The 17,355-nt window shown below is 31.9% G+C and overlaps 2 protein-coding genes across 2 annotated transcripts; one reads left to right on the top strand and one right to left on the bottom strand.

Moving 5' to 3' along the window:
- Positions 1–3,353: 3,353 nt before the first annotated feature.
- On the top strand, positions 3,354–5,873 carry LOC107636315 (large ribosomal subunit protein uL16). The gene is made up of 5 exons (XM_088500817.1): positions 3,354–3,462; positions 3,555–3,927; positions 4,759–4,887; positions 5,233–5,314; positions 5,590–5,873. Exons 1-5 carry the CDS (start codon positions 3,453–3,455, stop codon positions 5,662–5,664), a joined length of 669 nt encoding a protein of 222 aa, XP_088356943.1. The 5' UTR covers positions 3,354–3,452; the 3' UTR covers positions 5,665–5,873.
- A 2,055-nt stretch (positions 5,874–7,928) lies between these two features.
- Positions 7,929–12,510, bottom strand: LOC107636396 (Cation efflux family protein). Its single transcript, XM_016339937.3, has 7 exons — positions 12,097–12,510; positions 10,843–11,018; positions 10,314–10,512; positions 9,243–9,421; positions 9,004–9,154; positions 8,569–8,699; positions 7,929–8,287 (listed from the first exon to the last, which is right to left on the bottom strand). The coding sequence occupies exons 1-7, from the start codon at positions 12,344–12,346 to the stop codon at positions 8,108–8,110; spliced, it is 1,266 nt and encodes a 421-aa protein (XP_016195423.1). The 5' UTR covers positions 12,347–12,510; the 3' UTR covers positions 7,929–8,107.
- Between the last annotated feature and the right edge of the window lie 4,845 nt (positions 12,511–17,355).

Below are 17,355 nucleotides of genomic sequence, written 5' to 3'. Positions count from 1 at the left end.
TGTCTACAGAAAGACTATTTACATGTAGATCTCATTTGACAATTTCGTGGATAGTCTTCCTAGGTCTTCCTCTTCCTTTCACCCCTTATCCATCTTCTATCTCATCTACCCTCCTGACTGGGTGTTCTGTCGGTCATCTTCTCACATGTCCAAATCACTTAAGATGCGATTCTACCATATTTTCCACAATAAGTGCTACTCCAACTTTTTCTCTTATATCTTCGTTCCTTATTCTATCCAATCGCGTATGGCCACTCATCCATCTCAACATCTTCATCTCTGCCACACTTAACTTATGTTCGTGCTCCTCTTTGGCTGCCCAACACTTTGTACCATAAAGCATAGCCGGTCTGATATCAGTGCGATAGAATTTACCTTCAAGTTTTAAAGACACTTTTTTGTCACATATAAACCAGACGCACTCCGTTATTTTGACCAACCAACTTGGATCTTATGATTTACATCATGTTCAATATCTCCATTATCCTGTATGATGCACCCAAGATACTTAAAACTTTTAACTTTTCGTAGGATATTTTCTCCAATCTTCACCTCTATATTAGGATTTTCTCTTCGACAGCGGAACTTACATTCCATATATTCTGTCTTACTACGACTTATGCGCAGACCATACAATTCTAGAGTTTCTCTCCATAAATCCAACTTTTTATTTAGGCATTTCCTTGACTCTTCCATAAGGACGATATCATCGGCAAAAAGCATGCACTATAACACAGGCTCTTGGATATGCTCTGTGAGTACTTTCAATACTAATATGAAAAGGTATGGATTTAAGGATGATCTCTGATATAATCCTATACCAATAGAAAATTCTCTGTCACACCACTTTGAGTCTTCATACTAGTTGTAGCCCCATCATACATGTCTTTAATTGCACGAATATATGCGATCCTTACTCTCTTCCTTTCCAAAACCTTCCATAAGACCTCCCTTGGCACTCTATCATACGCTTTTTCTAAATCAATAAACACCATATGTAGATCCCTTTTAGTACTATGATACATCTCTATCATCCTTCTTAACAGGTATATTACTTCATTAGTAGATCTGCCGCGCATACAACTAAATTGGTTCTCTGTTACTTGTGTCTCTTGTCTCAGCCTCCGTTCTATCACCTTTTCCCATAACTTCATGGTATGACTTATAAGCTTGATTTCTCTATAGTTTCTACAACTTTGTATATCCCTCTTATTTTTGTAGATAGGTATCAAACTACTCTTTCTCCACTCATCTAGCATCTTCTTTTACTTTAAAATATCATTAAAAAGCTTGGTTAACCAATTGATGCATTTCTTTTCAAGGCCCTTCCAAACTTCAATTGGAATGTTATCAGGCCCTACTACCCAGCCATTTTTCATCCGTTTTAAAACCTCTTTTACCTCAAAGTCTCGAATCCTTCGATAGTAGTCAAAGTTTTAATTTTCTTCCCTCGTGCATAACCGACCAAGGCTCGGAAGAGTCTTCTATCCTTCATTAAATAACTCTTAGAAGTAGTTCTTCCACCTTTCATTGATTTTCTAATCTTGAGCAAAAACCTCTCCATTTTTATCCTTTATGCATTTAATTTGATCTAAGTCTCTCGTTCTTCTTTCACAGCTCTTTGCGATTCTATATATACATTTTTCTCCTTCTTTCGTGCTTAAAGACTAGTAGAGATTCTCATATGCTCTTATTCTTATTTCACTTACAGCCACTTTTGTCTCTTTCTTAGCCTATTATATTTTTTCAATTATCTACATTGCGGCACAAAGATCACTCCTTAAAAGCACTCCCTTTTTGAACTTTATCTTTTCTTATACACTCGCATTCTACCACCAGAACTCCTTGTCTCTTGGTCATATCCCTCTAGATTCTCCAAAACTTTCTTCTACTATTCTTCTAATAACTTCTATCATCTCCTTCCACATCTCCACTGCGCTTCCATCCCCATTTCATTTTGTCTTTTCTCCTATCCATCTTAAGAAGCTTCTTTGTTTCTCACCTTTCATCCGCCACCACTTCGTTCTTGGATTCTTCATATGATGTCTCTCTCCCGGAATAATTCTACAATTAATCCGAAATTTTCGGTTGACTCTCCTTAACAAGAAGAAGTCAATTTGAGAGCTTGTCATACCACTCCTATAGGTTATAAGATGTTCATCTCTCTTTTTAAAACATATATTTACGATGAGAAGGTCAAAGGTTGAAGAAAAGTCCAAAATAGTTTTACTCTTGGTATCGACCACCCCGAAAACATGGCCTCCGTGAATGCTTCCATACCAAGTCACTTCACTTCCAACATTGCCATTTAAATTTCCTCCTAAGAAAATCTTATCTCTCGAAGGTATGTCTTGGACCAAACTCTCTATATCCTCCCAAAACCTTATCTTGTGTTGTTCGTCCGAACCCACTTGCGGTGCATAGACGCTAATCACATGAAAAATACCTCATTCCACCACAAGTTTGATAGAATGATCCGATCTCCCACCTTTTTGACATCCACTATGTCTTTCTTCCACTGTCTATCCATGATAATACCTATCTCATTCCTATTCTTCATCTTTCCCATATACCAAAGTTTGAACCCAGAAATATCCAATTCCTTAGCCTTCGTATCGACCCATTTTGTTTTTTGTAGGCACATGATGTTAATCTTCCTTCTTGTCATAGTATCCACCACCTCCATGAATTTTTCTGTTAGAGTGCTTATGTTCTATGTCCCAAATCTCAGCCTTCTACCGCTCCACCTTTACCTTTACATTTTTTTTATTGAACTAGTTTATTTACTCTCGTTCGTTCATGAAAACGCGGGAACCCTTACTCATTTAACACTACACCTGGACACCGATGCAGCGACTCTTACTCATTTGGTACTGTATGCGAGTCATACCGCGTGTTGCTTCCGAGCAACGACCTAGTTTTAGCGCAATAACGTCTTTGATTTATGTCATGAAGATTCAACTAAGTTTTTATGTTGGTTGTCGAAGGCCAAAACAACCCTCCATCTTTATCCGGGTTTGGGACCGGCTATGTACCACAAGCGTAGCATAGTCAGAATTTAAGACATGAAGACACTATATATTTATATATTTAGATAAATTATAATAATATCATAATTTTTTATTGATATTAAAGCAAAAATTATGTATTAATTATTTAAAATAATTTTGGTATTAATAAATTTGAAGCAGTAAGATTAAGATGGGTATGGGCCGAATAATAGGCTTTAAAATAGAGCAAGTCCAATCCAAGATTCTGAAACTTTCTGGGCCTTTCCTAACCCAACCCCGACGGTCAAAGAAGAATAAAAAAGTACCAACGATGACGCAAGCCCATACGTAATGAACGACACGAATAAAACAGCGTGCGAATGACGCGCCATTGCCCATACCGTAGCGTATATAAAGCACCATCACCCCGCGAATCCTATCCATCTCAATTTTCCTTACGCAATGGGGAGAAGTACGATCTCTAATCCTTCATTCTTCGATGCAATTGAAATCTCTGTTTAAAGTTTAAATCTCTAGAATTGAATGTTTGAAATTTGTTTCCAGGACCAGCGAGGTGTTACAGGCAAATCAAGAACAAGCCATATCCAAAATCGCGATTCTGCAGGGGTGTGCCTGACCCTAAGATCCGAATCTATGACGTCGGAATGAAGAAGAAGGGTGCGGATGAGTTTCCGTTCTGCGTGCACCTTGTTTCATGGGAGAAGGAGAATGTTTCCAGTGAGGCACTTGAGGCTGCTCGCATTGCTTGCAACAAGTACATGTCCAAATTCGCAGGCAAAGACGCTTTCCATTTGCGTGTTAGGGTTCATCCTTTCCATGTTCTCCGTATCAACAAGATGCTCTCCTGCGCCGGCGCCGACAGGCTCCAGACTGGCATGAGGGGCGCCTTTGGCAAGCCGCAGGGCACTTGCGCTAGGTATACTCTCTCATATCATGTTATCAATAATTTCTTTTCAGATAGTTATAGATAGATCTAACAATTCGCATGAAAGAATTCTCATCATTTCTTGCTCTACAAGAAATCTCATCTAAGATATTCGTAATTTAGTTGAGAGTTGTCATACAGCAGTGACATATCAGCATACAATTATCACGTCACAGTATTTCTGTATATGAAACATATTTTAGGAATACAACTTGTTAGAAAACAAGAGACTAAACTGGAGAAAGGATTTGTGTATTATTGACTGTATTTAAGTTGTCTATTCAAGTTGTCTAGAATGATACAATATAAATATAAAAGGATATTTATAGGTACTAAGAGAATCGTAATAATAAAGACGTAATCTCCTATAATAAATATTCAGATATACTAAATAATACTAATTGATCCTAATTATATTCTAACACAACTGAAACAAATTGTTAAAGAGTATTTTGAAAAGGTGCATCCTACTATGCAGATGTTATTTGTACAGATTTTATATCATGCTATACTAAATAATAACCACCTTTTAAGCTATGTTTTCGTCTGCTATAAAACATTGTACACATGTTGCTCAATTTGTGATTGTTTTGAGAATATCCGTAGAAAATACATCTGTGTTGTATAATTCACCTTTTGATATAAAATTTATGATTTACTTTCATAGACCAGCTTTTTGGTAATTAATATATGCAGCTCTTCCTTCGATTTAGTAGTTGGTTAAATCATAACTGACTAACATACTTTAGTGCCTTGTATAATGTATATGAAATGGAATCCCAATGATATATGCTCATTTTGCATTTGGTTTCTGGTTACCAGGGTGAACATTGGCCAGGTACTTCTCTCGGTTCGCACCAAGGATAACCATGGTCATCATGCTCAGGAGGCTCTGCGACGCGCCAAGTTCAAGTTCCCCGGCCGCCAGAAGATCATTGTCAGCAGGAAGTGGTGAGCTTTTTAACTTTATGGTTGCATTTCTAATACTGCAAGTTCGTTGCTATTCTTGCAATTTTGATTCTATACAAATTACTAGCCTTGTTATTGCTAATACTAGATTTTGTTGTGAGTTTATGTGTCTTCATAATTTGTATCACTTCAAGAATTGTTAAATTTGCTACATGTCAAATTGGTTATTTGAACAAGTTATGCAAAGAAAAATGCTAATGATGGATGATCAAGTTTTTCCAACTGGAAGAACATGGGGTTTCTATTTTTCAGTGTGTATGCTCATTTTTTACCCTTTGTATTTATTGGAAATGCTTGCTTGCTTAGTAATTCTTTTTCAATTTTCAGGGGATTTACAAAGTTCAACCGAACAGAGTATTTGAAGTTAAAGTCTGAGAACAGAATTGTGCCTGATGGTGTCAATGCCAAGGTTCGTTTCCACCCTGATAAATTATAAACTACAAAAATGTTATTTGCACTCCAAAATTAATCATCAAAATCAGTCACCAAGTATTTATGTATAAACATATATGTAATTTAACTTATTTTTAATATGTATTTTATATTTTAATGTGTATTCTATACTGGTGACTGATTTTGATGTACACCTAACATAGTTGTTATAAATTGTTCTCATTCTTTTTGGGAAAGAGTTCTTGCAATTGATACATAGTTTATTAATATTTTTTTTTATGTTCTATGAAGCTTCTTGGGTGCCATGGACCTTTGGCAAATCGTAAACCTGGACAAGCTATCTTGCCAGCTACTGCTAGTGCTTAGGCCCTTTGAATATGTGGTTCATTTTCCCTTACCTGGTGAATAGGTGTTCCTATCGACCACGGTATTTACTGTAATTATAAGAATAAACTGGGGTTAAGGGTCTTCATTTTGTTTTATTTATGGAAGTATGACTGTAATTATAAGAATAAAACTGTGTTCAGGGTCTTCATTTTGTTTAATTTATGAAACTATGAATTATTGTTTTTGCATCCAGTTTTCTTTCAAGATGCATTGGAAATGTAGTTGCGCATGTTTATGCTCCTTTAAGTGCACAAATGATTCGATATTTCATGAAGGTTCTATAAATAATTCGATGGGTTTAAGTAACTATTAACCATTTATATATCAGACACATTTAAAAAAAAAAAAACCATTTATATATCATGATGCGCAAAAAATGTTCGCATAATAAATCTGAATAAAGAATAACTATGGGTATAACCTGACGTACGTAAAATGACAAGAACCTTTATACATCTTCTTTTTTCATGTTACGTAAATATTAAAATTAGTTACTAAATCGTCATTTGTAAAATTACATATTGGATTATAAAATACATAATAAAAACATATAAAATAATGTATGTGTATATATATGACATTTTGTCCACTACCAATATGATTATTTGCTGATTTAACTTTCCTATTTCAGCTTAAATATGAAAGGGATTATTATAAGCTTCCTGTCTTTGTTGTACTTTCTTCGTCCTATAATAATAAGATTTAGTTTGGTAAAGTTTTACTTTTTAAAAGTTGTAGTATTTATGTTTGGTAAATTAAATAAAAAATAATTTTTAATAAACACAAGCAACATCAATTATATTTGATAAAATAGCTTTTAAAATTTAAAAATATTATAATAGACATAAATGTAAGCATTAAATTTGAAAATTAGTTAACATATGAGGTTATATTAGACTTTTAAATTTTGAAAAGCACAAGCAAACTTTAAAAAACTCTATCTTAGGTACTTTCAAAAGTACCCCAAAATTTTAAAAGCTGTCAGCACAAGCACATAGTCTTTTTGATTTACCAACCACAAAACGAGGAGCTTGAGTTTTTAAAAAATACAAACACCTCTTCAAAAAGCTTTACAAAACTTATCCATATCACACAAATTTTTGCTCATGGCATACAAATCTTTGTACATAGCACAACTTTTTGCTACGAATATATTTTATTAGTTGGGTGAGTCAATGTTTTCGGTATATAATCCTCTAAAAATTTTTATGCTACATATAAAAAATTCTATGTTATACTTATGCAATAAGATTTTTGTGTTGTACATCAAAATTTATATGATGTGTGTAGTGTCAATATTTTGGGTATGCGCTCCTTAAAAAAATTTTGTATTGTATACTAAAATTTGTGTGCTGTATACCAAAATTTATATGTTATGCATCAAAATTTATATGCTTTAGTTTTTTGAACATTTATAAGAGAAGAAAAAGATAATGAAAACGATAAGGACCGTGATAATGATAACAAAAGAAGAAGGAGGAGGATAAAAAAGAAAAAAAAAATTAAAGAACATCAAGAAGAAAGATAGCCGTGGTGACAACGACGATGGCGGCAGTGACGACGACAACAACGTTGAAGAAGGAAGAATGAACGTAAGAAAAGAAGCAGCAACCATAATAGTTAAAGAAGAGAAAAGTGACGCACGAATAGATTTTTATTTTTAAACAACTTGATTAAACTTGGTTACTCAAAATATTTTTATTTTTAAACAAACACCTAACATTTTTTATTGATATATGCCACTTTGATGGCAAATACAAATACAATTCTTCATACCCGTGATCTTGTGGCAGTGCTGGTTAACAAGACAAAGTTAGCCTCTAAGCCGCCAAATACACCAATGGAACACTCAGATTTATGCAAAGATTCTTTCCTATCATCTCAATTTATTGTTTTTATAATAATAAACAAATAGTTAAATTTTAGAAATTTTATCCATCTCATCCAATAGTTCCTACCATTCACTTTCAACTTTCATTTTCTTGCTGTTTATAAGAAAACATTTCTTATAAGATGACACTACAAACTTGAAGTAGCATTGTAATATCATAAAGTGGACGTTTCATAATAGCATTTTTCAATCAGATTGCCAACAATGACAAATCAACTAAGAAATTTCTTAATACACTAAACATGCAATTTTCCAAATTAATCTCCAATATACCATTTCATAACGTTGCAAGTTTAATCATCACTTCGATGAACTTTGATGGAATAATTGGAAAATGTTGTTGGTTTAAGATTGTTTTGGAAGGTGCTAAAAAGCATGGTTTCCATATATATCATAACAAGAGATAGATTTGAGATTTGAGATTTTTCATATAACCAAAAAAGAGTGTGATCCTCTTTTTTGCATTAAAACTCAAAAATTACAACTTACACAACTATGAATATATGGTATACATAGAACATGAAAATCAGCTCAAGACTGATTGTTGGGCAGCTTGACAAGAACCGAGTGCTCCGGTTTGTGTTCGCATTCGAAGTCTAGATGAACGAATGCGCGCTCAACTTCTGGAAGCTTCTCGAGCTTTATCTGTAGTGTCTCTCCAATGGCATGTGCTTCTTTCAATGGCAATTCCTCTGGCAGTTCAATATCAACCTGTTTCCAGTAATAGCTTTACTTTCACAAACTCTAAGGTCTACTTAGCAATTAGAAGTACCATACATATATTATTTTAAGTGAATAACATTAGTGAACTCTTTTTTTATATGCACAAAAGGTGGTTAGAAATTCTATAGGAATTACATCAGTACTAATAGAGAAATCACAATTAAATAATCTAAGAACTTGGGGATGCTTGCATTTATCCGAAGATTCATTGATCCAAGAATGTACCAAAAAATCGGCGAATAAAAGGGAACAGAGAGCTTGCAGCATACCTCCACAAAATATAGAACACCAAATGTGTATGCGCGGACAGTGTCAACTCGCTTAACTTGAGGATGTCTTACAACAAGATATGTTAGCTTCTGTAAAAATTCAGGTGGGGCAGATTGTCCCACTAGTGAAACTGCAGGAGAAGTCATTCAGAATCAGAAATTAAAACATCTTCATTTACAAACAAGGCTAAGGATTAGGTAGTGAAAGATAAAGCTTGCTGATTTATTAAAACTAAATTGATCTAGTCTTACAAAGTCATTTATCATAGATGCCACCACATTTTCAAATGAAAAAAAAACTACTATTAAGGATTAATTAGGCCAGTGCTTCCTTGGCAACACTAGATTTTGTTGCAAGTGCTCCTGTTATAGTTTTGTCAAATGAGAATATTTTGCTACTTGAAGTTCTAATAAGGTTATAGTAGATTGAATTACCTGCATTTTCCATAACAGTGCGGGACCAATTTGTAATGGTGTAAAGTGCAAGTAAAATAGCGCCAATCGGATCAATCCACCAGTAAAACTTATCACCAAGAACAGCTGCAACTAGTCCAACCAGATTTGTCACAACATCAAAGTGGTGATCCTGAAATTTTGACCATTATTTTGGCATGGTTCAAGAATCAAGGCTATTATGATAAAACAAATCAAATATCCGAAAGAATTATCCATACATCCGCATAGGCACGGACAATCTTGTTCCGTGATGTTCTACAATAAAGCCAGAGGAAAAGCTTCACCACCGACGCAAATATCATAATAGAATACAACCAGATCAATTGTTCTTCAGTCATCCTGTCATTAGGAGTATTTCGTATTAGTTCTTCTAGAGCCGTGATTAACACCTGAAAGCCTGTAGCAAAATTTTTTTAGCATTCTTGAGTGAACAATTTTTTATGAAACTAAAACAAACCACAAGAACAAGTTTTGAAGAAAACTAGGAGCCTAACATGAATCATGAAAGATTTAGAGAATTAACATTTGAAATAACCTATACTCAAATATGTTCTTAGTTCACTTTTTATCTTGCACTTCATTAGCAAAACTATGTTCTACTATTCAAGTTCTATGATTTGAGAATGAGAAAAAGCTCAAGAGTAACAAATCCTTTAAGGAGAAAGAATGGTATGTGTGGTATAAAAATGAACTCAGACCAGAGACAGTGTCTGCTGGCTGCAGCATTATTCTCCCTTGTACATTTTTCATCTGGTCTATGGTTATGTCATCCTATAACCTGTGTCACCATTTATATTCTAGATTTTAATGCTTTCCTTTATTTCAGCAAAAATATGAAAGCCTATCCATTGTAGAAATCCTGTTTAACATTACTCCCGCTGTTTTCTTTTATCTATCATTAGCACTTTTCGGTATATGGATACAATTTACATTGATCCAAGAATATATCAAAAAGTGACAGTGATACATAAAAGTGAAACAACAGAGAAATTTACAAGAGGATATAATCTCTAGATTGTACCGTCTCCATCCCAAATTATTGGTCACTTAGAAAATTAGGCATATTCAAAACTCAATATATCTTGATACGATTTGTATCCAAAAGCATTAAATTTTGAATGTACCATATTTTCCAAGGTGACGGATAACGTGGGATAGAGGGAGAAACAGACACGGGAGATAGCAGATAGAAAATTGATGCATGTAATATGATGTAAAATTAAGCGAGCAACAGACTAACAGCAGAATGAACAGTATGGAAGCTAGGAATAGGAGTGAGTTTGACACACCAAGTGTTGCCATGACAGCAGCAAAGATAATTATGCCAACTGGCTGCACCCTCAACTTTCCAATTGGATATTTGTAGATATTTATGTTCTTCATTGAGAGGTGAGTGAACCAAAGTATTCCACCTGCCATGAGATCAAGCAGAGAGTCCAATGTTGATGCTGCAATAGCTAATGATCCACTCCTCACTGTGGCATAAATCTATGTATGGAAAATTCATATTAGCTGTTCCATTTCAACTCAAGGATTTTCATCAAGAGAAACAAAAACAAACATGTAAAAGGATCTAATCAACGTTTAAATAAGTATAACTTCTTTGTTTGAAATCTGTAACATGTATCATGGACCAAATAGCCAATTTTGTATCATGAATATAGCATTTCAAATTTAACTATTAGTTTGAAGTGAATCCTCTTAATTAAGATCATAGGTTATATATATAAATAATGGTTCAAATTCTAAAACATGTCGTTGGAATGATAAATGAATGAATACATTATACATACTTAGCAGTATCAAATAAAATATCACCTTTAGTATCAATAGAACTATGTTTGCATAATTGGAAATCCTCATAGCTCTTTCTTGTTGAAGCTGTTCCTCATCGTCAGTGTCCTCAATAATGTTGCTGTCAGATGCCACTATGGCATCAACTTCATCAAATGATTTTAGAGTAGCAATTTGCTTTTCGTAATACTCTTTCTCCCCTATAAATATTGTACAATCTTAGTTCAAAGTAAAATTAAACACATAAATAGATAAATACTAAAAAGAATGTCATTCAAGAACAGATTTACAGCACTTAATTAAGTTTCATATATGCTATCATAAGATATCTTAACCTTATAGTTGGACAAATTAAAGTTGCTTAACATCTTGAACCTCTCTTTGCTGACAAAACATGGCACTTAATGACAGAAGGCAACACTAATCTTTGTCCCATTAATAATTCTAAATTATCATTAGTAATCTATACATCTAATAGAGATACTTAGATTGAAGAAAAGTGTGCATAAATATTGGCAACATAAATACATAATGCCGCACAGAAAATGCCAAAAGAAGACATAAGTGATATTGTACTTGTACATTTCACAAATTGGTAACATTAAATGTGTTCTGAGCATAGCATCATATGCAATAACACAAACTTTCATTCTAATTAAGTTTCTGACAAAAAGAAATTATTCTGTCTGAAATTGAACACCAAACCTATGACTTTGTCCCCTTTTATTTGTCCAAATTTTCAATATCTAAGACTAATACCTACCCTCTCATCAGAAAAAAAAAAGCTAAATATGCGGAACCATGCTAGAATTCTACCATTCAGGTTCAAGCTAAGTTCATGATATAAACTTCAAAACTTGATTGACAGGTGTATCTCTACCTTTCTCTTTCAAGTTGCAGAGTTTTCCTTACTCCACAATTGTACTAAGAACACTAATTAAAAGCACTATAAATGAAAAACTTTTACTAAAAGTTATTAAAAATAAATAATTTTCTTTTCACATTTTTATTACATATACATAAAAAATATAAAAATATTACATCATTATCTCCTCAACTAATTTCTTTAGACACTTTTTAGCTAAATTCGAATGCTTTTTGCTTTAAATTCCAGTGTTTTTATATAACTTTGCAACCTAAAAAGTAACCAAAAACAGAACAGAATTTTGTAAAGTAAAAACTAAAAAAAAAAAAAAAAGTGAAAGTGATAAAATAACTTAAACATTTTCTAAATCATATGCATGGACATCTATATATATATGAGAGAGAGAGAGAAACCTGGAGTTAAGGCGGTGGAGAGAGAGAGATTAAGGTTGGAGAGAGACTCGGCGTCGAGGGAAGATCGGACCTTGTCAGGAATCTTGGAGAGAAAAGCGGTTCTGAGGGAGTTGACGGAGTTGCGGCGACTAAGACGAGATCTCCGGCCACCGTTCTCGGCGGCGGAGGAGGCAGGAGGATGATGATGATGGTGCTTGGATAGCAACGGGCTCGTGATGTTGGGATCTGAAGCCGAATTATTGGCGTCCATGGAAGGATGAATGAATGAAGGAGTGAGGTGGTTAGTTGTGTTGCGTTGTCAGTGATATGATGAGAAGAAGAAGAAGAAGACGACGACGACGAAGAAGCAGTGAAGCACCATGCGCACCACATTCACATACCTCCCTGCCTGCCAAAACATGATTATTCAATCATGAATATATAATATATAATAATCGACTATGCTAAGTGTACACCAAAATCAACCATCAAAGTCAGCCATCAGTATCAAATATACGTTAGAATATAAATATATATTGAAAATAAATTAAACAATACATATATTTATACACAAATACATTGATGACTGATTTTAGTGACTAATTTTGATGTGCAAATAATATTTTTATATAATAATAAATAGAAATTCAGGTTCAGTGACGAATTTGATAACTTGATTAAAATTTAGTTTTAGTAATTAATTTTAATGTATAAATAATATTTTTTAAATAATAATAATAATAATACAAAAATAAAATCCTTTGCTAAGTCAATGTTAATGTCATATCTATGGACTATGCTCTCCTTCAATGGTAAATAAATGCTTACATAAAAAAGAAAACATTCATAATTACTTGCATAATTATTATTACAAATTAATTACACACCAAAAATCAATCGTGTGTAAGTCGCTCATTAGTCATTAACTCATTATATATAATAATTATGTTAAGTGCGTATTAAAATTTAATCACTAGTTAACAAACATATAAAATTATATATTTGGTATTTGATAATTTTATAATTTTAATGTAAAAATATTATTTTATTATAATATGTTTGATTATTTTATTATAACTTAATAAAAATATGTGTTAATTAGTATATATAAATATGTATAAATACATAATAATTATATTGATAGAAGTGTATCTAATATTCTTTGTATATATAAAAATACGTATTTAATATTTTATAAAATAATTTTATTATACAACGATAAAAAGATTTAAGTATTTGTCTATTATAAATATTATTAGTTTACTATAGCAGATTTGATTAGTCTAGTGGTTGGATTTCTAGCTAAAAGAATATACAAATTAATATGTATAAATATAAGATAGGTGATTTTTATTATATATAGAACATTTTTTTTATAAATAAGTATTCTGAAGTGACCTATTTTAGTATATTTCTAAAATTATTATAATTACCTATAATTATAGCAAAAATTTTATATTTACAATTGTCAAAAAGATATATTTCTAAAATGGTATTTAAAAATTTTTATTGTTGACAAAAATAACTTCAAATAATACAAATAATAAATAAGTCTAAAAAATTAGTAGATATTAAATATGTATTTTAAAAAAATTAAAAAAAAATCAACTTTTGATGTAATATTTTGTAAGTATTATTAAAATTTTTTTTAATTTTAAAATTTGATAAATTTATGTCAAGTGATTTTTTTTATTGTGAACTAACGATCAATTTTTATATATGATGACTAAATTCATGTAATATTTGTATAATTGTATTGTTTTTTTTTTCCTATTCCATTATATATTAGTACGTTAATTAATATAGGTGCATGTTTTACACTTTTACCCTTACACGACTGTCTTAAAAATCTAACTCCTGATAGAAATATAGAACCTAACTGACAATGTACGTATGAATACCATTTCAATTTGAGATCAACCTAATAATTTTTTTTTTTTTGTATGGACATGAAAATATCAAAGAAAAAACTATATATATATATATATAGTAATGGTCAAAATAACTTTCTATTCTATATATCAACATGCAAGAACCTAATATATAACTATATTATTATTGTTTGTAAAAGTGACATATGGACTGCATGAGATCGATGTTTTCGAATCTTTTATTTTGAAATTAAACTAATATTGTTAATGTATAATTGGACAAGGATGCCACCAATTCATACCAGTGCTACAGTGCATATGTGTGTTAATCCAATTTCATTTTTCTTTTCACGAATTTCTAAAAATATAAACAAAAAAATTAATAGAAATAAAAAATATATTCTTAAACTAAACAGGCACAATGTTTCACTTATTATATAGGTGAAAATATATATTTTTTTATATATAAAAACTAATTATATGTAAGAAAAAGACAAGTTCAGCTAAACTAACAATAAAAGCTTCATAAAGTTTTTCATCACTTAGATTATTACTTATTCTCTTGCTATTAAATACTCTCATAGCAAAAAATTAAAATGTAGTAGATCGAGCTAATTTATTAATAAAAATAAATTAATAGATGAAAATGATCTAATATTTATAAAAGTATAATAATTATATTTGCAAGTAGTGATGTGAGATTTTAAAAGCAAAATATATACCAAAACAAAACCAAACCCATAAAGAGTAGGATGAACTATCTCAAAGACAAGAAGGCAAAGGCCATGCCTGCAAATTCTTTTTTTTTCCCCCCTCCCTTGTTTATCTATTTATTTATTTATTTATTTATTGTTATTATTATTACTTTGTGGACGTGATGACGGCTAATTTTTTGTAATATGAGGTTGACATGTGAGTTACGCTGAGTTATAGAGTATTGGAAAAATATACACTGTTGTGACGGGTTCAATTTTTTGTTTTAGTGGAAAGAAATCGGACCGTCCGATTTCATTGCAGAGAGAGGGACACAAATCGGACGGTCCGATTTGTGTGAAGCAGAATTTCGTGGGTACTGAAATTGGACCCAGAATTTTCTGTACCAGTTGCAACGTGGAGCCAGTACATAAATCAGACCCAGAATTTTCTGTACCGTTTGTACTCAGTCCGTCCGATTACAATACCTCCAATCGGTTCGATTTGTCTTGCACAATCCTCATACGCCATATACCTCCATAATCCTACTATACACCAACCCCCTCTCTATATTAAAATTAAAAAGTTCCGTGATAACAACTCAAATTTCGGATATTGTTTATACAATTATTAACGTATGGACCAGTATTTTTGGTGCTATATTCCCTAACCTTTTTCAATATCAATACGTTTGACTAAGAGACAAATTAATATTAAAGTAAATGGCGAAAATAGATGTAGACGTAACACAAGTATATCAAAATTCAAAGAAAGGGAAATTGGGACATGTTTCTTGTAATTATTTGTGTTAAAAATATATAAAATTATCTTAAAATTGAGGGTTAAACCTTTATCCCAAATATAATTATTAACTTAAGCAATCTGCACATTTTAAATACAATTTACTTGTTCCTTAATATTTTAACCCCAAGAGTTGTTGTTTCATGTTGAGATACTTCTAAATAATATATAATTTTTTGAATTCTTAAAGCAAGACTTTTTGAATTGATTTTTAAATAATCAAAGTTATTGGAAACGGACTGTTCAACGCAATATGTAAATGCTAAAATAAAAATAAAGATGAAAGTCAGCTGAGTTATGATTATGAAAGCTAAACCCTAAAATTTTAAAACGATAGATATTTTATAGGGAATAAATAATTTATTAATTACTATTAATCTTGCCTAATCAAGACTTCCTATGTGCTTCTGGGCACACAGTTTAGCTCAATGAGGGGCCAACTGCACCATTCACAAACTGCACTTTTTTAAGAAATCTATATGTCCAGGACAAAATTTTCTAAAATTCTACGATACCTACTTGTCTTATTACTCTTGTCAATAATGAGTGTTAAGAATCCATGTCCAACAAAGTTTTTGTAATTAAGCTAGAATTAGGGATGGCAAAATGGGTTGAACTCGTCGGGCCTGCTAAATCCGCTAAAAAGGGCGGGTCGGGCTAGAATTTGGAGCCCGCCAAATTAAAAAAATCCGTCAAACCCGCACCGTCAAATTAGCAGGTTTTGGCGGGGCGGGACGAGACGGTCCGCTGGGTCGAAGATTTTTATTTTTTTTATTAAATAAAAGAGTTATTACTATTATAAAATTCATAATTATATAATTTTTAAACACTTTTTTTTGTTTTTGTTTTTATTCTTCTTTTCATTATTAATTTTATTTATTTTATTTTACAATTTCATATATTTGTTCAAATTATGTTTTTTAAAATAAAGATAGTTCTATTGACAAATATTATTTTGAACAATTTTATTGAAGTTAAAAATTAAAAAAAGATAGTAAAAAATTATATTATAATTTGACTATTTTTTATTTGTATTTGATTTTTTAATTATTATTTTTTAGTTAATTTTAATGAATTTTATTTTTTAAAAAAAAAAAAAAAGAGTCAAGCGGGCTAGCCCGTCGACCTGCCAATCCGTCATAAAGCGGGGCGGGCTAGCATTTTGAACCCATTTTAGCTGGCGGGGCGGGCCAGGTTGGGGCGGGCCGGCCCGCTTTACTACCCCTAGCTAGAATCATCAATTCATCACTATGGTGATTCTGATACAACGATGTTCAACTCCAATTTAGGTCAGATTGAGACTTGGATTCCAGCAGTTGTTATTGTGACCGATAATCGAGACATTACAGATTAATTGAAAAAAAAAATGTTAATCATCACTCTGTTTAAAAGTTCAAATGATTACTGGTCTAGTATAATATTACGATTTTTTTTTAATCCATTACTTTGTAAGAACACAATCTGTCTTGAATTTGAACAAAATCCAAAATTTAAATTTTCATGCTAACCAATTTTAATTTTCTTATTTTATTGAATTCAAATGAAGATATTTTATTATTTACATTAATACGTTAAAATGGAAAATAGACTCCATTACTAGTTTCTTACCACCCTTCTTCGGGAGCTCATTTCCTAAAAACAAACAAACAAGAATCTTATTTGTGCTGATACAATTTCAAGAGATTAAGGTCCAAATTGTAGTTAGTTGGTACTTGGGTATTCAATTGAAGTTACTTGTACTTAAGTTTCCTGAAATTGCCGATGTTCATGTTCCCTCCATGGGTGAGATCCTAACATGAAACTGTCATGTTTGTATCTCATAACGTGATACTATCACTCTATCACTACCTTCATTTTCACTATTCATTTCAATGATATACCAATCTCAAACCAAAATGAAACAAGAAAAAGGGAA

The sequence above is a fragment of the Arachis ipaensis genome, chromosome B1 (genome assembly GCF_059453495.1).
Source record: "Arachis ipaensis isolate K30076 ecotype BB chromosome B1, ASM5945349v1, whole genome shotgun sequence".
Classification (NCBI taxonomy): Eukaryota; Viridiplantae; Streptophyta; class Magnoliopsida; order Fabales; family Fabaceae; genus Arachis; species Arachis ipaensis.
This window is presented reverse-complemented; position numbering and strand designations above follow the sequence as displayed.

Excerpts from the sequence above, each read along its gene's own strand:
- LOC107636315 (XM_088500817.1), top strand. Across the intron at positions 3,928-4,758 it reads CCGCAGGGCACTTGCGCTAG|GGTGAACATTGGCCAGGTAC; the intron begins GTATACTCTCTC and ends TCTGGTTACCAG. Across the intron at positions 4,888-5,232 it reads ATCATTGTCAGCAGGAAGTG|GGGATTTACAAAGTTCAACC; the intron begins GTGAGCTTTTTA and ends TTCAATTTTCAG.
- LOC107636396 (XM_016339937.3), bottom strand. The coding sequence starts at position 12,346 with ATGGACGCCAATAATTCGGCTTCAGATCCCAACATCACGAGCCCGTTG. Across the intron at positions 10,513-10,842 it reads TAGTTCTATTGATACTAAAG|ATTTATGCCACAGTGAGGAG; the intron begins GTGATATTTTAT and ends TTCCATACATAG. Across the intron at positions 8,288-8,568 it reads GTGTTCTATATTTTGTGGAG|GTTGATATTGAACTGCCAGA; the intron begins GTATGCTGCAAG and ends TACTGGAAACAG.